The sequence below is a fragment of the Clinocottus analis genome, unplaced genomic scaffold (genome assembly GCF_023055335.1).
Source record: "Clinocottus analis isolate CAN_PGR_092001 unplaced genomic scaffold, fCliAna1.0.p SCAF_6, whole genome shotgun sequence".
Classification (NCBI taxonomy): domain Eukaryota; kingdom Metazoa; phylum Chordata; class Actinopteri; order Perciformes; family Cottidae; genus Clinocottus; species Clinocottus analis.
Window position 1 is genome coordinate 1,195,324 of NW_027176218.1, and position 24,257 is coordinate 1,219,580.

The following is a 24,257-nucleotide window of genomic DNA, read 5'->3' on the forward strand; positions in this document are numbered from 1 at the left end:
CACACATTTATTATCACTGTTGTTCGTTCTCCCACCATCCTCTTGCTCTTGATGTTGTGTGCAAACTTAATTTGTTTGCATCTTACGAATCCCAGATGCACCGGAGGACCTCGGTGAACATCCATCACGGGCTAAAATGCGCCGCTGTTTTTTTTTTTGTGGCGTGCCCGCGGCCCGTTGTCACTCTTCCTGAACACGAGGCAATAATCGGCCATGCGTCTCCAATCCGAGGCCGAGAATAAAACAAAAGGTGAGAAAATGATCACTGCGGCGTCACCGCTGGAGGGAGGGGGGGGGATGTGAGAGGACTCTCAATGACACGCGTCACACCTTTAGCATCACTGCACGTTGGAAAAAACATTATTTATTTAGTTATTTATTGGCCAGGCGGAAAAAAAACAACAACCAACAGCCCGGTTTTCAAATCCGAAAGCCAGAGAGAGAGAAGCGGTCACGGATCCAGGAGATCCAGGACGTGAGTACAGTGATTTGACTGTCGCTCGATGCAAAGTGTCAGTGTGTGGAAGCTACTTAAAGCTGTTACAGTGAGATTTGACTGCCATTTGTCATATTTCCTTTTCGAGCCATGAATGGAGCAGGAGAGAGGAGGCTTACGGGGTATTTTTAGACCGTCTTTGATGGCTTATTAGCCGGACTGCAACCGCTTTGACTCTCTTAAAACCAAATATAAATATATCACAATGATTACAAAGGACCAGGAATGAATCACCGTTTCTGTGACAATCAGTGACAGAAGGGAAGAGATGAGTACAAAGCGAGCTGTATGTCTACTGTATATCTTCCGCTCCATATGATACGTGTCTTTACTGTGTTGCAGAAATATTACAGACATATTCTGTCACAAAAAGAGCTGCAGCTCTTTGTGCAACGAAAACTAAAAACTTTTTATGTTTCTTCTCATGGCTTCTGTCCAATTTTGGATATTATCTTCTTTGTTTTCCTGATTGTACTTTTCAATTATAGAAACCCATTTCAGGACAATTTTCTGGAGAGGCTCGTAAAGAGACGGGCGCTAAAACGCAGCATTTCACAAGGTGAATGCAGGTATATTCAGACAGACAGTATTAGAAAAATAATGTGTTTTTTTTTAAACTTTAAACATGTTCGACTAGAAACCCAAAATGTATTTAGTACCCTTCATTAGAAAAACACACAAATATTGTGAAATTACAGATAGATTAGATATTTCTGAAGCTAGTTTGAGTCAATTTGAGTCAATCTTTTTTGAAATGGTATTATTTTCCCAGAAGGGGTCCTTTCCTTTTGAAATGTGTGTGAATGACGAGAAGTCTCCATGAAGCCGAGCCGTGGAACCGTCTCTTTAGCGAGATGGGAGAAAAGAAATGAGGCTACTTTTGAATTTTGACAGCGCTTCACACGCCAACAGTTGGACACAATCACACTCGACTTGTTCCCAGTATGAACTCAATCACCCTCCGGGTGGCAAAGACAGCAAAGCCGTTTTACCGGCTCGCCTGAGATTCTACGGGGTCGCTGAACCCAGACCCTCCTGCCCATTGTGCGTCTCTGCAAAACCAAGGAAAGAGATGTGAATATTTACGCATTCAGTCAAAGCAAGTGACGGAGCATATCGAGCGACTGCTATGGAAAGCCTACATTGTATGATAACGACGACAAAAAAAAAGCAAGAGATGGGTTAAACAAACACAGGACTCTCACCCAGGGGACAGCTGTTCGCGTTGAGTTGTTACTGTAAAACTTGGGTTATAAGCCGCTACTATCTTCGGTGGTTGTCCCTGCTGTAGCCAGCTAGCGCTGCTGCTAGTTCGCGGCTCGCTCAAGGTAGCGGGACCAGGCTTGGCTTGACACCCACCGGAGGTGGTAGCGGCTTGTAACACAACTTTTGCGGTATTCAAACACAAGCCGCTACTACCTTCGGTGGTTTGTCACGCTATAGCTCCCCGCAGTAGCCAGCTAGCGCTGCTACTAGTTCACCGCTAGCTCAAGGTAGCGGGGTCAGCCCCGGCTCGTTGCGCGACTTGGGCAGCGAGGAGCTAGCAGCAGCATTAGCTAGCAGCAGCGTTAGCTTGCTACACCCACCGAAACCCACCGTTAATAGCGGCTTATACCACAACTTTTAAGGTATTTAAACACAAGCCATGATTTCCCTGAAGCTAACCGAGTAGTTTCGATGCCTAAACCCTAATAATTGTACGTTATTAACCACGTGACACTGCGTCTTTCCGCGCCAGACTAATATGTAAAATATTTTCGTGGCAGTAACCCCGGTGGTTTGCAGAAACCTTTTTTATTTTTCTGGCAGCTGGCCCCGCTTTGAAAACTTCAAGAAGCTTCCTTTGCATGAATTCATTGCTGTGCACAGTTTGGCCCCGTACAGTCTTATTACCTCTAATGCCGCGAGTGTCTTCCTGCATACAAAGTATCGCGCAGCGAGCGCCGGGTCAGACGGCACAACATGGGGCGCCTCGCCGCCACCCAGCAACACGGGATGAGAAATTCGCCCCACTTCTTTTTTCTTTCTGGGGCAACCTTCAAGAATGTGTTAAGACCCGCCCCCGTGGCCTCTTACACCTTCCGCCCAAGGCTACGTTAGCGCTAGTAGGGGTCGTGAATATTTCACGAGGGCATCGACCAAATGCTCGGAGAGTTTTTGGAGCCCCGACATGCATCTTTAATGGGGTCCGCCCCTCTTGTCCGACAGCAGGAAAAAAAAAGACCTGGAGTTTTGAGAGGGAAAGGCCCCGCAACACCTCCATGAATAAGTGAACATAGATCCAGTCAGCGGGCTTTGAGTCCACGACAAGTTGATTTGTGGGTTGTTGTTTGTTTTTTTTCTTTCTGAAAGCAGCATTGTTTACAAGCTACCGATTACACCTGAAATTCGATCCATCTCCCGGCACTTTTCACACGGCCCGGCTACGGGTCCGGCCGCCGTCTGTTTCTGCTTTCAGCGGCGGACAAAAGGCGAATTTGTGTTGCGCAACAGGAAATAAATGAGTTGTTGTGCCTTGTGTTCATGAGGTTTCTCCATGAATATTTTCCATCTAAATTTGAGTCAGCTTCCTCCTGTGGAGACGAAACTTGATTCTCTAGAGTTATTGTCATATTCATTGTGATACACTTGAGATAGCTCGGTGCTCAAGGTTGTTTTCATTTGTTACATTTTGTGTCTCTTTGTAGTCATTTTTAATCTCTTTTTAGACATTTTGTGTCTCTTTGTAGTCATTTTTAATCTCTTTTTAGACATTTTGTCTATCTTTGTAGTCAATATGAATCTCTTTTTAGACCTTTTTTTTCTTTTTGTAGACATTTTTAATCTCTTTGTAGTCCTTTTTAATCTCTTTTTAGATATTTTGTCTGTCTTTGTAGTCAATATGAATCTCTTTTTAGACATTTTGTGTCTCTTTGTAGTCATTTTTAATCTCTTTTCAGATATTTTGTTTATCTTTGTAGTCAATATGAATCTCTTTTTAGACATTTTGTGTATCTTTTCAGACATTTTAAATCTCCTTTTAAACATTTTTAATCTCTTTTTAGACATTTTAAATCTCTTTTTAGACATTTAGTGTATCTTTGTAGTCAATATCAATCTATTTTTAGACATTTTGTGTATCTTTTCAGACATTTTTAATCTCTTTTTAGACTTTTTGTGTCTCTTTTCAGACATTTTAAATCTCTTTTTAAACATTTTTAATCTCTTTTTAGACATTTTAAATCTCTTTTAGACTTTTTGTGTGTCTTTGTAGTCATTTGGGGTAATGTTGTCTACTCGTTGTCATGTTTTAAGTCATTTTGTGTCTCTTCCTGATGGATATGTGTCCCTTGTGTGATGTCTGTTTAATTACAGGCTTGTGACAGCGACAACATTTTCCATTTAAATTTGTTTCAGCTTCCTCCTGTGGAGACAAAACTTGATTTTCTGGAGTTATTGTCATATTCATTGTGATACACCGGAGATACTCAGTGCTCAAGGTTGTTTTCAATCAGAAGCCGTTCGACGTGAATGCAGCTTTTGTGTAAACTACTGCCGACAAAAAATGCACACGGAAGCACGATCAGCCCGCGCATGTGCGTCACAGCAACCTCCGTTGCCTTTATATCAAACCTGTTTTTACTCCTCACAAAATCCAATCCGTTCCACTGCCTGCATGTCATCAAACAAATAAACAATAATGTTTACCAAACGGCTTTGTTGTACAACAAACCCGCTTATTAAAATGGCATCTCATTAGAAGCAGCGAGCAGCCGTTTTACATGAGATTAATTGGGTTTTTTTTTTTCATTATTATTTATTTTTTTAAAGCACTTTCTCTTCATTATCATTCTGTCTCGCAAATGGATTCACTGCAAAGGCGATGCATATTCATTTTTACAGGAAGCCTGAAAATTGTTCGGAAATGAGCCAAAGGTGGAGCCGACTTGTGCTGAATAATAAACACGGCGCTCTGGAGGTGAGAGCGGGAGTGCGGCTGTGTCTGCGGAATAACCTGCTGGAAAACACAACTCTGTTGCAGGTAATTAGTCTGAGCCTTTAAAATGAATGAGCATCCGCTCTGACCGCTTTTAAAGAGGTATTTAATATTAAAAAAGATGTATATAGTGCACATTAAAGCATGTGCGGACTGGAAACAGGATGTATGTGGGTTGTTTTTTTTATTGCCCGTGCTGCCAGGTGAGGATTTGGATGCAAGGCATCCTCTCGGCTGCCCTTTTTGGACTCTAGTGGCATTAATAATGCACACAGACAAGCTTTTACTGGTTTCTGATTTGCTATTTCAAAAGGCAGGAGGAAATGTGCAGCATACTCTCCTGATAGAGTGGTCGAGTTGCACTTTCATGCAATGAGTAGAGATGATTCTCCCTCTTTTTATCCGTTTTTTTTCTACTTTGACGCACTGTTTTGTATGTGTAATGTGTATATTTCAACATCAGAGGAGCCCACTTGGTTGAAAGCCCGCCCGAGGCTGGGAACCAAACAAAAAGTTTTTCCTTTTTGCCGACTTCTGGAGTCTTTTTTTTTTTTTTTTTTTACCTGAGGCAACATGAAGTACTTCTTCAAAGGCAAAGGGCATCCTTTGTCAGCATCTCGAACTGACAGCCACAGATCCACCTCGAGAGTAATCGCAGACAAGCGCTAATCAAAAGAAACGGTCCCTTTGGCTTCACGTCCAAAAAAAAAACAAAACAAGAGGCGCAACTTCCGTGAGCTGTAACGCGGATCCTTCATTAACCTGAGCGGGATCCGTCACCGGGAGAAGAAAAGCACCGGTGGAGGCTTTTTCTCTTCAAAGACGAGCAATTACGAACATGTCGACATTTGTAGCTCGGCTCGGCAACATTTTGAAAAACATCCGAGCCACGAAAAAAATAAAAGTAGCCGGCGGCACGAAGCTGCCAAAGTCACGAAAACTAGAGCGGGAAACTTTACTGCAGTCTGCAACACCGAGAGCCGCCGCTCCAAGGCCACGCCCCCAACAATAGTTTATGAACGTAACGTTTTGTCTCTTTGTAGCAGTTTTGTGTCTTTTTGTAGTCATTTTGAATCACGTCTTATACATTTTGTGTCGCTTTTTAATCATTTATTATTATTTTAAGTCATTTTGTGTCTTTTTGTAGTCATTTTGAATCTCTTCTTAGACATTTTGTGTCTCTTTTAAATCATTTATAATCATTTTAAGTCATTTTGTGTCTTTTTGTAGTCATTTTGAATCTCTTCTTAGACATGTTGTGTTTCTTTTTAATCATTTGAAGTCATGTTGTGTCTCTTTGTAGTCATTTTGAATCTCTTTAAGTCATTTTGTGTCTTTTTGTAGTCATTTTGAATCTCTTCGTAGACATTTTGTGTTTCTTTTCAATCATTTAAAGTCATTTTGTGTCTCTTTTTCATCATTTTTAATCATTTTTAATCATTTTGTTTCTCTTTGTAGTCATTCTGAATCTCTTTGTCATTTTGTGTCTCTTTGTACTCATTTTGAATCTCTTCTTAGACATTTTGTGTCTCTTTTTAATCATTTTGAATCTTTTTAAGTAATGTTGTGACTCTCTGTAGTCAATTTGAATCTTTGTAGTCATTTTGTGTCTCTTCCTCATTGATATGTGTCTCTTAGTGATGTTTTGATTGGTCGGTTTAATTACAAGCTTGTGACAGCCACAGATACCATATTTTCTTCTCTTTTTTTCAGAGCATTTGATTTTGTGACAAATATAACAAAAAAGGTTTCTAAAATACATATTCTCCCAAAGCTGGACTGATGAGCATGTTCACACACTGTGCGTGTGTGTGTGTGTGTGTGTGTGTGTGTGTGTGTGTGTGTGTGTGTGTGTGTGTGTGTGTGTGTGTGTGTGCATATCGCAGGCATTACACACGTGTAGCAGAGTGTTACGCTCTTCGATGACTGCAGGAAAAGTTTGCCCTCAAACTGATACTAATGATTTTTCCGGAGGACAAAAAGAGGACTCAGACCTGGGAAATTAGCCAATGTCATCTTTGTGGAGACATTCTTAGTCCTTCGCTCTGCGCATAAATGTCACAGAACAGTAAAACACCCGTTAATTAAAGTGTAATTGTGTTACAGTTGGTTCGGTGCCTCATTTAGTTCCATATGATTAGCAATAAAAAAAAAAGGCCACCACATTTTCAAACACAAGTCACATTAAAGAGCCGACTGCAAGTGTGTTATGATGTCACTATAAAAGTCCTCAGCGTCCCATAGGGCACCGGGTCGCGGCCCACAGTGTACCGCAGTCCTGCTCTTCTTCTCAAGGTCAAAGGTGCCATAAAAATACTTCTGTTGCCCCGTAGCACAAAACGACTGCGATACATATCCCAGCACAGGTGCTTCCACAAAGTCACCGCGGGTTTTAATAGGAGCAGAAGTGCAACATTATCCAGCGGTTTTCCAATCTCATTAGTCGGAGGTGGAAGAGGAGGAACTGTAATCGTTGAATTACAGTGAAGGAATTGCCCAATTGCAGCATCATTAAAAAAGGCAAAAGCATTTTTTTTTTTTTCCGAGGACCTGCGGAGCTGCTTGCTGTCATCACGAGTGCCTCGGTGTTTTGCATAAAGCAAGGTTATGAAATAATGGGCTGATGATGGAAAAACTCAAGGTCTGGCCGATGACCGCAGACGGTTACCGTGGCACAAATAGGGTCGTTAGAGGTGAATAAGTGGAGGCCCGAGTCCCAAAATAGCTAATTATGATTATTATGTATCAGCCGTGAGCTCTCGGGGACTCGTGGAAGGCCAGACGAAGAAGAAGGCTGCTTCTTTTGTTCAATAAATGAAACTGAAACTGAATATCGTCCCGGAAATAATAGCGATAAAATGATGGAAATGTAATTTTGATATAATTGTATACCACTGATATGATCATTTATCAGCATAATTATGCAAGTACGCCCTTTAAAAGACCCATGAACTTTTAATGGTCCAATCGTCGGGCGTGTAAAAATGTAAATAAAACATGAATAAACTAAAACAAAAGCAAAACAACACATACAATTTTCACAAAAAGGCACTTAAATAAGTATGAAACATTTGGCTCACGAGTTTACCAAAAAGTGCAAAGTTACATATTAGATTTTAAGTAGAATTGCTACTTTTTGTTGAAACTAGTTAAGTAGGATTGCAACAAAAAGTAGCAATCCTACTTAATAGCTATTATAAAACGGGTGGATCAAATCGAGCATTCTGATTGGTTGAGAGTGAGTCACGGGGTGTACTGTATTCAGCCATAAAGTACAACCTGTTTACATTTACCAGAGCGTTCCATATCAGTGTGCACTCAAAATAACAGGTAGATTAAAATTGCGCGACTGTTTGTTGTCATTTCAAGCTTGACAGTTACCAAACATGTGTAGCCGAGAGTTTCTCTTGCTTCCATACTTGTATAATAATAATAGCACCCTTAACAGTACATTATTGATGATACAGTACTGCCTCTCGTACCTTATTGCTTAAATATGTACCTTTGCACTTTTTTGATAAACTCATGAGCCAAATGTTTAATATTTATTTTAGGGAAAGCCTTCAGCTCACATGCATACATCATATAATGAGTCAACAACGTGAAAATGATCAAAATCATGTCGACGCCCCATGAGATAAGTCGATAATGTAAATATTATTTACGTCCGTATGTCGTACGGTTATTGGAAAACCTAAAAAACCATCAAGGTCACGTCTATATGACGTACAATGAGTCGATAAATTCAAAATGATTGAGGTCATGTCTAAACTTAACATGTAAAAGGTTTTGAGTATTAAGTAAAAAGGCAGTGGAAGGTGTAAATGTAATATTCTTTAAGAATGTAGTCACGTCTGGACCTCATTGGGAATCCTCTCGCATTCCCGGCATGCAGCCGAGCTAATCTCCACACATACATTACAGTGGTATCAATGTTTCTTTGTCAGAGGGCCTCTTCATCCATGAAATGTTTGTTTTTGATTACCAAAGGAGAAGCTCAGCGAGAGCCGCCCGGTCGGGGCTATTGGAGATAAACGTCTTTTAGCGATTGGCCGTCCCCACACGGCGCTCATCAAATATTCATGCCGGGAGCTTGGGAGACTTCCGAGGATGCGGGGATGTAAAGACAGTCTCCCACCAGACCGGCGCTCCGAAAGGTAGTCCATGTGTCGGCAAAGAGGAGGAACTCCGGCGTTGGAGGCCGGCGGGAAACGCGAGCGTCTCCTCTGAGGTATCGCGCTCCTTTTCTGCTCGCTGATCGTTGTCCGGCGTTCGTATTTCTTGATTCCAGCGTGAGGTTTAAACTCTGTGATACAGATTGGTGACCCGGCATGCTCGTGGATGTTTTCCTCCAAAATCCATAGAGGGATATTACTATTATCCTTCTATTATCCATCTATTATCCATCTATTATCTATCTATTATCTATCTATTATCCTTCTATTATCTATTATCCTTCTATTGTCCATCTATTATCTATTATCCTTCTATTATCCATCTATTATCTATCTCTTATCCTTCTATTATCTATTTATTATCTATCTATTATCCTTCTATTATCTATTATCCTTCTATTGTCCATCTATTATCTATTATCCATCTATTATCTATCTATTATCTATCTATTATCCTTCTATTATCTATTATCCTTCTATTATCTAGCAGCTGTTACAGAGGTGTTGGTCCTAACTGCCTTTTTTACTATTCCAACTGACTTTGTTTGTAATTTTAAGTATGTGCTAATTTTGTTAAATTTAGTAAATTTGACCATAAATCCGTATAAAATTGAATTTTTGAAGATCATAGAGTTTTTTTTATGCAATATAATTGCAGTTTGTTTTGCGTTTTCTTGTTTTAATATTCCAAACTATATTGGAAAAGAAAACAGTGATCCAGAGTTTAAAAACTGAACCAGTTTAGGGTCACTCTGGTTTAACACTGTGGTTTAAAACTGGTTTTAAACTGGTTTAAAACTCTGACGTAAAACTGGTTTAAAACTGTGGTTTAAAGCTGGTTTAAAACTCTGGTTTTAAACTGGTTTTAAACTGGTTTAAAACTCTGGTTTAAAACTCTGGTGAAAGATGAGTTTAATTAAACTTCACATCGATGGCCGAAGAGCAAAACCTCAACAAAAAAATGCTATTTGCAGAATGCTATTTGTTAAGAATATCCAATACATACTACACATTACAAAAAAACAAATACAAAAAAAGAAAGATAAAAATATACGTTGCACTTTGGGCATCGATTTGCTTTCAAATTGTGAATTTCCTCTTCAGCGCTGAACTTTTTAAGCAAACGTTCCTGGCGGCTGAGGCGCGACGGGCGGCCGCGGCGGGTCACGTCTTCAATCTCACGACAAACTCACATTAAATAAAAAAACTTCAGCCGCCCCGCGTGCTCGAAATTCGTACCCGATACGTCACGGACGCGGCTGAGTCACATCATTAAAACCCTCGGCCGTCTTATCCGGAGTCATTACAGATCTCAGTGGGACGCTGAGTCCTCTGAGCAAACGGGGTCGATGGGCACATCGAGTCGGAGGATATGAGTCACAGCTGCCAGCCCATTATTCGATGTATAATAATAGAAGTAGTAGTATGGGTGTTATGAATCATAGAAAAATATACGAGACACCGTCAAGAACGGCCACTTATACATTACATATATCGATCGTCAAAGTGGAAAATGATCAGAGAAAAGTGATGGAAAACCTCCCGTCTGCACTTTGTGTGATCTTCTTTTTGTATCTTTTTGTATTTTTAGTGTTATGTATCGGGTACATGCAATAAAACATCATCTTTTTTGTTTTATTTCCAAAAAAAGTGCATTTTTCAGGAGGTTTTCGCTATTCTGTGTGACTCGTGTAATTGGTGCATTTCCTCTCGCTGCGCCTTTAAATCCACCTGAGTACTTTCAGCCGCTGTGATTTAATGCAAAAAACAAACAAAACAGTGAGCTCACATTCACCCCTCCCCCCTCTGCATCACAAAAAAAAAAAAATCTCATTCCCTAAGAGCACTTGAACGTATGCGCCGTCATACTGGGTGAAACTGGGCCATCTCATTGTGTCTCCGGTTCCTCATTTCAACACGGAGCTCCCTTCTTCCTTTCTTTCTTTTTTTTGTTGGAAAGCCTGCCAGTGGCCACCGTCCTCTCCTGCACTACAAAAAAAAAATGTGTAGGGAGGAGATAGTGCATTCTCATGTTATCTGCCACCGGCCTCTTGCCCCTTCAGCCATTTTCTCATTTCACAGATTTGACCAGGAGGTGACCTTGGCTTTTTTAAGTGCTTTTAAGGCAGAGCCAAGTCTCCTCTTCCTGTCTCACAAATGGAGACACACAGAGAGTGAGGAGAGGGGGATTTTCTTTCCAACCTTTTCTTTCCAACCTTTTCTTTCAATGGCCCCTTCTCGCCCATAGCCATCCATCCATTTTTCCATTTTTTTTAATGGAGTAGACATGATGGCAGGCTGTTGTCTGCGTATTCTAAGTGGGTCCGCGCTTTTAATGTAGTAAAATGGCCCCCGGGAGAGCGGCGGCATGTGTTTACGACACATGACGTCAAGGCTCAGAGGACGGTCGGACTCGCAGTCTATTAGCCCGATGTGACGCAACTAAGAACTAATTGAACGTCTTCGTCCCCCATCCCCCTCAGAGAGCACTTTGCAATACTTAAATATCTCGGATTCAAGCAGTGATTCATAGCACCGGCTGCATCTTCACGCCCTCGCACAAGAGGGTACGAGGTCCCGCGAGGACGGGAACTGATGCGAAGGTATCGATACCGAACCCATTAGCGTATCTTCTCAGGCGGAGTTATTGTGGAAGGGAAGGACAGACGGAGTGGATCCGGTCTGTGCCGCCTCCGTCAGGGTGGAAGAGAGTAATCACGGTGGCCATCTTGGTTGGGACTCTGGTCCCTTAGGGTTTTTTTTTTGTTTATTTCCTAAATATCGGAGCAACTCGACACACTCGTTCCACACCGCTTCATTGGTTGATGCCTTTCTTTTGCGGTGCGAAAAGCTCAGAGAAATTCCTTCTGTTCAATGAAGTCAAGTTTGAAGAGGAGATTGTACTCGGCTACTTTTTTTTACTCTTACTCGAGACAAATCATGACTTTTTCTCTGTTTTCACATGGACACATTCAACTCACTTCCTTTCCTTCATTTATTATTTAGTGCATACACGATCCATTGAGAGGGTCAGCTGGTCTACGCTATGCAAGACTGTGGCTGATCCCAGGTCTGCTGACGCACCATCGTTCTACCGCAGACTCATGTCTACTCGTTCTACCAAAGCCTTGTGTCTACAGGTTCTACCTCAAGTCTACAGGTTCTACCTCAAGTCTATAGGTTCTGCTTCTGACAAAAGGTTCTACTGCAGCCTTGTGTCTACAGGTTCTACCTCAAGTCCACAGGTTCTACTTCCGACAAAAGGTTCTACTGCAGCCTTGTGTCTACAGGTTCTACCTCAAGTCCACAGGTTCTACCTCAAGTCTACAGGTTTTATCTCGCCTCAAGTCTACAGGTTCTACTTCCGACAAAAGGTTCTACTGCAGTCTTGCGTCCATAGATTCTACCTCACGTCTACAGGTTCTACCTCAAGTCCACAGGTTCTACCTCAAGTCTATAGGTTCTACCTCACGTCTACATGTTCTACCTCACGTCTACAGGTTTTAACTTGCGTCTACAGGTTCTACCTCACGTCTATAGGTTCTACCTCAAGTCTATAGGTTCTACCTCATGTCTATAGGTTCTACCTCACGTCTACAGGTTCTACCTCACATCTACAGGTTCTACCTCACGTCTACAGGTTCTATGTCACGTCTACAGGTTCTACCTCAAGTCTATAGGTTCTACCTCACGATTATATGTTCTACTTCACGTCTATAGGTTCTACCTCACGTCTACAGGTTCTACCTCATGTCTATAGGTTTTATCTTGTGTCTACTTGTTCTACCTCAGCAGCCAATATTTACCGACAAGTGAACGGTGTCGCTGCACAAACACAAACTCGTTCATGTGCAGGTGACGGGTCGCGCTGCATTGGGGTGTCCTGATATAGAGGCAGAAGAGCGGAGACCAACTTATGCACACGGGAAAGGAAAGAAAAAGAAGTTGAACAGCTTAACGTTGGTGTGGTCTTCACCCATGTGTTCCACCCACAGACGCTCTCCCTCCGCTGACAGTGGAGAAGTGAACACATCTGTATTTAATAGGTGCTTAACGGTGAGACATCGCAGCGTTATCTCCTAATGAGTCATCAGATAAGAGAGATTTCAGGAAGATGAGAGACTAATTCGTCCACTTCTCTCATGGTACTGAGCTCATGTGGGCGGAGAGACATCGGGATGTGACCTGTGACTGGAACTGTGACTTAAGACATGTTATTTTTTACTTATCGTACACTGTAACATTATTGACAACGATTGCTTTATCTTTTATTATCTTTATTATTATAAGTCCAGTCATTGATAGAAAGACTCAGATAAAAAACTTGTTTTATTTTGTTGATTTTTTTTAACAAAGTAACGGTGCTTTTACTTGAGTCCATTTTTGGCTCCGGACCTTCTTTTCCCTGTGTTTGAGTCGTTGTAGAAACCCCAAATTAATTCCAATACTTGTGTTTATTCTATGTATTTGTTCAGCAAAGTCTTTGGAAAAAAATGTATACCTGCAAAAAAAAAATCACTTTTAAAATATATTTTGATCGTGACTATGAACATCCAGCATGATATGACCCAGATTCCCTAAAAAATGCCTCCTGGAGCGTCAATAAGACACCTATTTGGAAAGATTAGGACCTAAAGAATCAGAATCTGCAACAAAAATCACAATAAAACAAAGTCTTGTCCTGTTAGGAAGAAGTTTCAATCAAAAAACTGCGTCATTCGGTTCAAATTTTATGCTAAAAGATTGTATGAATGGGGCATGCTGGGACTTAAAATGGCCGCGGGAAGATTTTCGCGCAACGTTTCCAAAATGTTAAACACAAACATCGAGACGTGATCCTCGGTCGCGCCGCACGTTGCCATTGAGCTCCGCTTCTGCGTCACAATATATGCGGTCCCCACCTTTTTGTTGTTTCTCACACCTCTGACGTTGACGGCGTTAAGGATGGGCTCTTCCAGAGATGGCAAGAGTCCATTCGCGGATATAAATGATACGGGAGCTTTTCCAGCCAAGTCAGTAGACACCAAATAGTGGAGCGGGGGGAGGAGGGCGGAGGGGGAGAGGAGGGGGGATTTGGACCGATCTGAGGAGAAAAGCTCATAACAATCACATTTTAATTACGGAAACAGGCCGGATGATCTGGGCGACGTGTGCCGCGGTAGCGAGAGGGTCCCGCCGCCTTTTGTTCCAAATGTTTTTGATGCCTGATTGCTCTGAAGGTAGCATCAACGGGGGGGTTTGGCACACCAGAACCCTACTCCGGCCTCCGCCACCTGTGCGAGAAAGAGAGAGAGAGAAGAGAGAGAGAGAAAGAGAGAGAGAAAGAGAGAGAGACATGCAGGGAAAAAAAGAACAAGCCCTAATGCTGATGAATTGGAAAAGCTCCGTCGACGTCTCCAACGCATCCTGGGAGGAGAACAAGGCGCTTTGGATGCTGAATAGAGAAAATTATGTTTTCCTTTCGGGTGCTTCTTCTTCTTCTTCTTCTTCTTCTTCTTCTTCTTCTTGTCTTTGCGCTCTGAGGTCCGTTGTGCACACGGGAACCTTATGGGAGAGCAGCTGGAAGCGCCGCTGTCACTGGACTGCCTGTTTCTCCCTCGAGGGCCACGGTGGTGGTGGCAGGGTGAGGTGGAGGGGGGAGGAGGAGGGGGAAGGAGAGGGTGGCGCACTTGGACAGCATGTCCATGGGGAATGCATCACATTCAGCACACACACACACACTCACACACACTCTGTTCCCTCTGCAACACCTCCTCCTCCTCTGTTAGAACGAGTGAGCTCGATCTCTTTAGGGGAAAAGCGTCCGGCAGTAATATAGACGGGGTTTTTATTACGGTCGTGGAAAACCTGGAAAAGTCATGGAATGTTAAAATGGTTATTTCCAGGCCTGAAAAAAACAATTAAAATCCCTGAAAGGTGTAGTAAAAGTCGAGTAAATGTGTTATATTCATGTGTTCATGACGTTCATTCATGCCGAGTTATAAATAATGAATCTGCTTTTTAAAGAAAGAGGCTCAAAATATCAGCAGCATACATACAGGCATCTATATAAATGTTTATTCTTTTAATCAAACTATTGTCTCTCATTCATTTGAGTCATTTAAGGTTTACTGTATGCTTTGAATCCTCATTGTTGGTTTAAATACTACATTTTATCACTTTTTACTGTTTAGACATGGACATTTTTGTTAAAAGTCATGGAAATTTAGTTAAAATCCTGGAAAAGTCATGGGAATTTGGTTAAAAGTCGTGAAAATTTGGTTACAATCTTGGAAATTTGGTTAAAAGTCATGGAAATGTCATTAAAAGTTTTGGAAATTTGGTTAAAATCCTGGGAAAGTCATGGAAATTGTGTTAAAAGTTGTGGAAATTGTGTTAAAACTTGTGTAAATTTGGTTCAAAGTCTTTGAAAAGTCATGGAAATCCATTGGTGACACTGTGTATGAACCCTGAATAATGCAAAAAAAAGAAAAAAGTAATAGTTGTGTCTTTGGCCCTCTGGAGGATCACCGTTGTGGAGATGATCTCGCAACGTGATTGGCCGCTGCGACACACGCATTACAGGATTTACCCGGCAACACAGTTCTCAGTCCTTTAACTTCCCGTTGATAACACCCTCACTGACAATAATTAAGACGACTTTGGCGTTTCCATAAAAAAGGGCCGTGGGCGTCTCCGAGTCTTTGCAGACGATGGGATCCTTTATGAAGACGTAGTAATTGGTAAACCGTTTGTCCAATTTTGAGTTATTAACGAAACGGCCGCTTCATAATACAAGGATTCATTATTCCCGTCCTGCGTCACAATTTTGCTATCAACAAAAAAAGCCTTTGTTACTTCTCGGCTTTTTTATCGAGATAGCGAATCCATTGAAAGTGGCTGAAGGCCCGACACAAAGCAACTGCTGAATCCCCGCAAATCTTCGGGCTTAATTGATTATTTGTGCGGCGCTGTATATCTGCGAGGTGCAGGATACCCAGGGGAAATAATGTAAAACAGATAACAAGATGAAATGAGGGAGAATTGCTTTCTGCTACTCATTTTATTAATCTTTGCTCTTTTTTTTTTCCTTCGCATTCACAATGAGTTTCCCCATCCAGGTTTTTTTTTTTTTTCCTCCCCCATTACAGGAACGCCGCTTCACATTTTAAAAAGCGGCGCGGCCTAAATGGAAAAAAGCCGAGAGTTGATTCAAGCCGGCAAGAAAAGTGTTTGTTAAGAGGCTATTTTGATTTCCGAAACACACATTGGAGGAACTCGACGTTGTGTGTACCTCAGACTCCCAGTCGAGAATATTTGATTTTCGAATCTTATCTTCATTATTCTGCCTCTCACTTTTTCCCGTCGGCGTTCAAAGGAATGAATTCATTATGCTGATATCGTACACAACGGTTTCCTTTTTGTCTCTAAAAAAAAAGAAGAAGCAATCTCTTCAGGGTTGCAGGTGTTGCTTCCTGAGCGTTCTTTCCTCCGAGGCATCCTGACATTGTGGTTTCACTTTTGTGGAAATATCTTTGAGAGGAACAACCTTGGGAAGATGGGATGTTGAATCACTGGACAACTCGACTCGCCTCTGTGCCGCTCCGCTCGCTCTTTTTCCTTTCTTACTTGCTCTTCGCTCCCCATTCATAGCACTCAAAAAATAAAATAATAATAGTGGTATCGTTGACATGCAGGAGGAGGATGGCTTCCACTCTGCGGCAATCAAGCCATTACGAATGACGAGGGAACGGTCGGCCTTTTGTCTTGTATTGTTTTGCTTTTTTTTGTTGCTGTGATATAGAATTCCTGGCATTTGGTTGCACATCAGGCCAGACCATAATTGCCTTCTCCTCACTGGGGAGCTCCTTGTTTTCCATTTTGAAGTCTGCCTCTGTCAGATTTCACCATTAGTTGGGGGAGGGGGTGTGTAGCAGGGGGAAAGAAGACAATTCCTGGATCAGTCATCTCACGGGCTGCCAGAGACGCATGGAGGACATCGAGGATGAATCCAGGGATGGCTTGCCAAGGTACTTTTTTTGCCCGCAACCTGGAAAACAAACGTTATATCGCAAGCAAAAGGCATGGAAACTAGGTCGTCCTGTGTCTGCTGGTGAATCGATTACATGATTCATTTATTAGTTATTCATCCAATGTGGGATCATGCTACCCACTTTGGTTGGTGCCAACCGATCTGAATGGGCAATATCGCAGTTACTGGCCTCCATAGCTGTGGGTTAGAGGAGGATACATACTGTATACATATAAAGATAATACATACGAGTAGGTTCAGGAAGACGTAAGCATCTATTTACATGGTTGATCACTGACAAACAAGAAGACGTTGTAAGGCGACCTTCCTGTGACTCATGTGACCTTCTTGTGACTCATGTGACCTTCCTGTGACTCATGTGACCTTCTTGTGACTCTTGGGACCTTCTTATGACTTCCAGTGACCTATTTGTGCCTTCTTGTGACCTTATCGTGACTCTTGTGACCTTCTTTTAACTCTTGCAACCTTCTTGTGACTCTTGTGACCTTTGTGTGACTCTTGTAACCTTCTTGTGACTCTTGTGACCTTCTTGTGACTCTTATAACCTTCTTGTGACTCTTATAACCTTCTTGTGACTCTTGTAACCTTCTTTTGACTCTTGTAACCTTTGTGTGGCTCTTGTGACCTTCCTATGACTTCCTGTGACCTTCTTGTGACTCTTCTCTTCTTGAACCCTTATACTTTAGTATGTTCAAACTTATATAACTCAGTGTCAGCAGCACTTCAAGGGATTCAGACTATTGGGGTAAAAAGCTTCAGAGTGTTACCTTTCAAAATGCATTTACTCCAAATGGTTCAAGTGCAGCTTGCAATTTACTTTGGGTAGCACTGGATAGGCCTTTTAGGCGCATTTTACAGGAACGCTGGCTCATAACATTGTCAAACTAAAGGTGCATTTTACTTATTTTTCATATAAAAGGTATATTAAATATAATCAGACCAAGCTAGCAGTTTGAAGACGCCCACTTGGGGCTCTGGTAACTTGTGAAGTGCATTTTATGCAATTTTTTTGGTCATTTTACGAGTGGATTGGATTTTTGAATTGTCACTTCCCCTAAAATTATGACCAAAAAAACACAACTCTCCAAGTTCTATGCTCCTGATGGTAAAAGGCACTTTGTAGAAGATGTTAGGAACATTGGTTTTTCATTGTCTTCGTGACACAGAGCCTTTCGTGTCATTTTCCTATTCCCTTGCTCCTCGTTTTCATTCCCTTGTTGCGCTCGTCTTCCTGCACGGCAACACAATAACCCTCAGCTGGCTGTGACGTCCAGGATTGATGGGCAGAAGATTTCCAGCTGAGAGCCATTTCCAAACCCCCAAAGGCAACAACCAGGAGATAGTTGCCTTGGAGGATTGTTCTTTTTTTTTTTTTACCCTTTCTGGACGTATTTTCCATCTCATCTCTTTAAAGAGCAACTGTAGTAATAAGCAGAAGGAATTCTGGCACTTGGCGTCTGCTTTTACATTAAAAAAAGACAACAAAAAGCAGAGAATATTGAATTAAGAAAATGCAAGGTTTGAGGAATCTTGATCAAATTGAACATTTAGCCACAAGAATGAAAATGTAATTAATTTTCAAGGCCCTTGCGGCTAAAGCGCTCCGCTTTTGTCACAGCGTTGTTGCCACCGAGCTCCCTTTATGTCAAGCTAACGCGATTTAACCTCCTTACTGCGAGGACGGGGGTTTTCGAGAGGAGTTGGAGACAGACAGCTGATACGAGTTAAGTGCAAGGCGCCGCCGCCGCTGCTGGGTAATATACGCGGGTGGAGAGGCAGTGTTGTGGTTTATTTGGTCCAGTTCACACACACAGTGCATAATGGATATTTAACGGCCCCGGCCTGTTGGAAGTGTGCCGTGTCCTGAAATGGTGCTGGGGACATCTGAGGGAGTGTGTGACTGCCAGGATGACACACCCATTAAAACACACTTAGTCCATTTCACTGCGCTGGATTCATGCCACGAGACTGAACACAACACATGCATTCCTCTGTCTGGCTAATGGACGCTCTCAGTGAATCCATACCATCGTCCACATGGCTATATATACCTTAGGATGCATACGGTCGACTGGAGATAGGGATGATGGGTTTTTATCTAGGCTAGGTCGGTAGCTTCCCAGCTGCGCCTTGGCCCCGGATGAGCGTCCTCATCCTCTTCCTGCTCTGAGCACATCCTGAATTATTGAAATGAGAAAGGCGCCTGTGCTTTGTGTTGTATCGCCGGGATCCACGCCCCACAAAAAAACCTCCGATCTGAGAGATCGACTCCCTTCGAACGCGATGCAGAGAAGCCGTTTAATTTGTAGCTCCATCTCCCGCTGGATGGCGGGAAAAAAGAACACCGTTTAGTTTTGTTGTCGGTCGGGAGACTCGGCGTGAGCTTTGTGCCAAAAGAAAAAGCTGTCGAGTTCTCACCGAAGACGCTGAGGCGGGCGAGCGTTACCTGAGCCGAGGTGTCGGGAAGACTCTCGCGCTTGTCGTCGTCTTAACGATGCCTCTCATCGTCGTGTTGCACTCCAGCAGAACTCTGCAATGCATTCACAGAACAAAACTGTGGTAAAGTAAGTCAATGTTTTCTGGGTTTTACAGGACCTGAAGAGCGGCCTCCTGGGTGAAAGTCGTAGACCGGATCCCAAAGTCCACCCTTACGAACTCCTGGACTTTGAGGTCCTTGAGGGTTGTCTGACCGTCGAGTGCCTGAGTCTCCGGCAGACATTTTGACCCCTTTATGAACCTTTTTCCGTAAGCCGGCATTACATGCCGACTTCGTCTCAGTGAATTACCCACAATGCACAGCAACGTGACGTTAAACACGCAGTAAATAGATCATTTAAAATGGCGTCTCATCTCGTGAGGAAGACATTCAATTCGGTGGTACAAAAAGCATGAAATAGACAATTATACACATCATTTTTTTGTGTTATCACGTGATATGTTGCAGCAAAGTGCCGTCCCATTTATATTCACACCAGTTCAAGCCCTAAAGCCTCTCACGCTCGACCACTTGGCAGGTGGCGCCAGTGAGTCCCTGAGGGTTCAGGGTTTGAGGGTTTAGGGGGGACCTGGGCCTATTGATTTGTGCAATTATCTTGATCTCGTTAATAACCAACACAAATGTTATAACCACATCTGATTTTATACCCAGACACAGGCCTTGAACACTCTCTGTAAGTGTGCATGTCAAAAAGGTATATACAAATGCAGCCACTGACCAGCTCACAACAGATTTGCAGCAGGAAGTAGGGAGAAAAAAACTGATAATTCCTACAAAAAAATCAAATCACTTTGGGTTGAAAATTGCACAGAACAGGCGCGCGGTGGACGGACATGTTAAATTTAGTTTTCAAGAACGCACAAAGAGGTATTGACTGGCCCGACTCCCAGGTGAGGCCGCCTCCCGGTGCAGGTGATCGATGTGTGTGTGTGTGTGTGTGTGTGTGTGTGGTCATCGAACCGAGCTTAGAGGTAGTTTGTATTCTATTAGCAACCTCTGGGGGTTTTGCAGCAGTGGAACAAAAACAAAGCTGATGCCTAATTGCTGGCGGAGAGAAGAGCAAACGCCATTGTTACATCTGTAGGCGGCTCCTGCCGCCGTTTCCCGGCTCTTATCTCCCGCAGCCGGTTGCGGTCGTACAGTTTGCTGTGAGGACTTGCCAACGGCTGGTGTGACCGAGCCCGAATGTGTCGCGGCTTCCTCTGCTGCTCGTAAGCCTCTTGATGTGTGTGTGCACACGGCTCTCAGCATCGGATGGACCTTGTGATCGCGTTTTCTCCGGGTTCGGTGCGCGGAGACGAACTAATGACGAGTAGAAACCGGTTTACGATGTGAGTTGATGAGTTTATGATCAGCTTCTGAAGTAGGAGAGGTTTAGCCCTCATCGCCTTTAGGGGGAATGAAGTGAAAGATATTGTACCTTTATGTTCTTTCAACATCATATTACAGCAATATTTCATATGGTACTTCATTGAAAAAACTTTGTTTACAGTGACAGGAATTGTCCTTTTTTTAAAACTTTTTTTTCCGTTAAAAAAAGGAAGTTTTATGGCAATAAAATGACTTAGTTAAGTTAAATTAACTATGTACAGTTAGATTTAGGCAACGAAACAAATTAGTTAGGTTAACGTAACTATTAACTATTTACAGTTAGATTTAGTCAACAAAATGACTTAGTTAGGTTTACTCAACTACATACAGTTAGGTTTAGGCAACAAAATGACTTAGTTAGGTTAACTCAACTACATACAGTTAGGCTTAAGCAACAAAATGACTTAGTTATCTTAACTCAACTACATACAGTTAGGTTTAGTCAACAAAATGACTTAGTTATCTTAACTCAACTACATACAGTTAGGTTTAGTCAACAAAATGACTTAGTTAGGTTAACTCAACTACATACAGTTAGGCTTAAGCAACAAAATGACTTAGTTAGGTTAACTCAACTACATACAGTTAGGTTTAAGCAACAAAATGACTTAGTTAGGTTTACTCAACTACATACAGTTAGGTTTAAACAACAAAATGACTTAGTTATCTGAACCTAACTACATACAGTTAGGTTTCGGCAACAAAACACCTCGCCCTAACTTAACTATGTACAGTTGCCGCTACAATAAAAACCACAACTCGGTGTCGAAACCCCGGCCTTCTGGTTTAAAGTCCTGTTTGTTGGACCCGTGCTCCTCGTGTACCACCAAGGCTTCTTTTTGGATATTATACAGTAAATATTGGGCTTAAGTCTGATCACAACTTCCTCAAAAGGTAAAAACACTTATATGTTACAGGCGTACAAAAAGACTGGCGCGTCCGCCCTGCTCGTCTCCTTTTACTCCACTCCCGACCGTCTCCTGCTCCACGTTATTTATAGCAGGTTGTGATTGATCGGGACATTGATTAGTTGTTTACAAGAAAGCTCTGATGAAAAAACATCTTTTGAGATCTGGTCTGTGCTTCATTACGCCGACTCAAGGGCTCTCGTGTGGTTTATCAAGTATAACCCAAGTTTTTAAAGGATTTTGATTTGTGACCAGAAAGGACGAAGAAAACTGAATCAGCCGTTAGTTCTGAACTGGTTGCGGCTTCTTAAATGAGGCTCTGTTGTTGTTTTGCTGTTTTTTTTAACAAATAGGAGACAAACTATCACCAGTTTGAGTAAAAAAATGAAAATATACTCCCTTTAAAACGTACCTGACAATTCAGTTGTATGTTTCATGTCATTTTTTATCAATCTGTTTGTATTTTTAAGTAATAAAAACAATTAAAATATTTATTAAAAAAATGTAAATATTATTGTCACAACCAAATTTTTATTTTTTTAAATTTTTTCTAATGACTACAAATCTTAAATGAAACCAATTTGTTTCATTTTTTAACAAATGAAATGCTTAATAAATTAAAATACAATGAATATTAATCGATAGAATAATAATTACAGGTTTTTACCCTGAAATGTTTTCTTTTTCCACATTTTTTTCTATGGCCTAGCTGAATTTAAAATCACATTTCCCTTGAGTGATGGGCGTCTTCACAACAAGCAGGAGTGAGCTATCTGCTGCGTCTCTTTTTGACCATCGTAGCATAAGAATGTAATAAAATATGCTGAACAGCCACAAATCCCAGGAGGGCGGGGAACAAATTCAGCGACCAACTGGTGCATAATGTCATGGTTATTAGTGAGGACACATTTAAATTGCATCAGTAATCCTTTGTTTGGGCATATCAATATCCTTCATGTCCTGCAGGGCTTTTAGTAATCAGTGGATTTGCTCCACCTCTTTCCCTGATAAGGAAACACACAAACACACACACTCTATCACACACCATTAGAAGTCTGTTGAAGAATGATGATGATGATGCTCGTGGATGGTAATCACGTTGGTGTTTCTCCTCGTGCAGATACCCCAGTGAGAGCCTGTTCACCATGAGGCTGCTGTGGAAATCCCTGGACAAGATGAGGTGTCTGAGGAAACGCTCCACCATCCCCTTCCTGGGCTTCCTCATCACCTTCCTCCTCTTCCTCAACCTCTACATTGAAGATGGCTACGTGCTGGTCAGTGCATTTTCTGTCACGCGTGTTTTCTTCACTTCAGTGCAGCGGTTCTCAAGCTTTAAAATGATGCATCCTCCTCCATCCGTGCTTTTTCAAATAATAGAATAAAGAACAATTAAAATCCCAGATTGTTCCATCAGACAGAAACTAATCACATGGTGCAATCACTTTGTTAGAACAATGCAAATACAATCATATCTGCAAAAATTAACTAACATTTGGCAAAAAAGATTACCACAAGGTCGCCGGTTCGATTCCTGGTCTCAATGTAGTTTCGTGTTGAAGTGTCCTTGAGCAAGACACTGAAGCCCCAGTGCTCCTTAATCACTAAGGATGGGTAAAAATGCAGAGAAAAATTCCCCCACCGTGGGATTAATAAAGGATTCTGTTAAAAAAAGACTGTTCTTAGTTGTTTTGTAATACCGGTAATACCTCCGTACTCCACAAGAGGATTGAGCCCCAGCTGTAATACCTTCGCACCCCACTAGAGGGTTGAGCCCCACATGTAATACCTCCGCAGCCCACTAGAGGGTTGAGCCCCACCTGTAATACCTCGGCACCCCACTAGAGGGTTGAGCCCCAGCTGTAATACCTTCGCACCCCACTAGAGGGTTGAGCCCCACATGTAATACCTCCGCAGCCCACTAGAGGGTTGAGCCCCACCTGTAATACCTCGGCACCCCACTAGAGGGTTGAGCCCCAGCTGTAATACCTTCGCACCCCACTAGAGGGTTGAGCCCCACATGTAATACCTCCGCACTCCACTAGAGGGTTGAGCCCCACCTGTAATACCTCCGCACCCCACTAGAGGGTTGAGCCCCACCTGTAATACCTCCGCACCCCACTAGAAGGTCGAGCCCCACCTGTAATACCTCCGTACCCCACTAGAGGGTTGAGCCCCACCTGTAATACCTCCGCACCCCACTAGAAGGTCGAGCCCCACCTGTAATACCTCCGTACCCCACTAGAGGGTTGAGCCCCAGCTGTAATACCTTCGTACCCCACTAGAGGGTTGAGCCCCAGCTGTAATACCTTCGCACCCCACTAGAGGGTAGAGCCCCACATGTAATACCTCCGCACTCCACTAGAGGGTTGAGCCCCTCCTGTAATACCTCGGCACCCCACTCGAGGGTCGCGCCCCACCTGTAATACCTCGGCACCCCACTCGAGGGTCGCGCCCCAAAGTTTGAGAACCACTGACTTAGTGTTTTCCTTTTTAAACATCTGAAAAACACGTTTGACCAAATATGCTTTTAAAACCGGATTTGTTCTTTGTCACGTTTCTTGTTCTTTGTCCCTTTTTAAAATATAATTGCTTGTTTTAAAAGGAAACGCGTTTGAATTTTTTATGACGTGGACCCAAGTTGAAACCATCGTTTGTTTCTTTATTCACGTTTTATTCAAAACCCCGGTGATCACAGTCCATTATCTGTGTTTGTTATTTAAATTATTAAGAGAGAGTCTGGTGCTCTTCTCAGGTCCATTTTCTGGGCTGTGCAAACAGCCTGGAGGGGTTTCAAGACTCCTT

The 24,257-nt window shown here is 42.4% G+C and overlaps 1 protein-coding gene across 5 annotated transcripts in view; it reads left to right on the plus strand.

The window, feature by feature from the left end:
* LOC137803569 (alpha-1,3-mannosyl-glycoprotein 4-beta-N-acetylglucosaminyltransferase C-like) overlaps nt 1-24,257 on the plus strand; it is a 113,265-nt gene that overhangs the window by 83,476 nt on the left and 5,532 nt on the right. For 4 of the 5 annotated variants that reach the window (XM_068602124.1, XM_068602122.1, XM_068602125.1 and 1 more), the window contains one exon: nt 22,576-22,729. In XM_068602124.1, coding sequence (XP_068458225.1) covers nt 22,601-22,729 — 129 coding nt within the window. In that variant the 5' untranslated portion in view covers nt 22,576-22,600. Of the gene's footprint in view, nt 1-4,378; nt 4,518-22,575; nt 22,730-24,257 lie in introns of all 5 variants that reach the window. The other variant, XM_068602123.1, reaches the window with a different exon arrangement.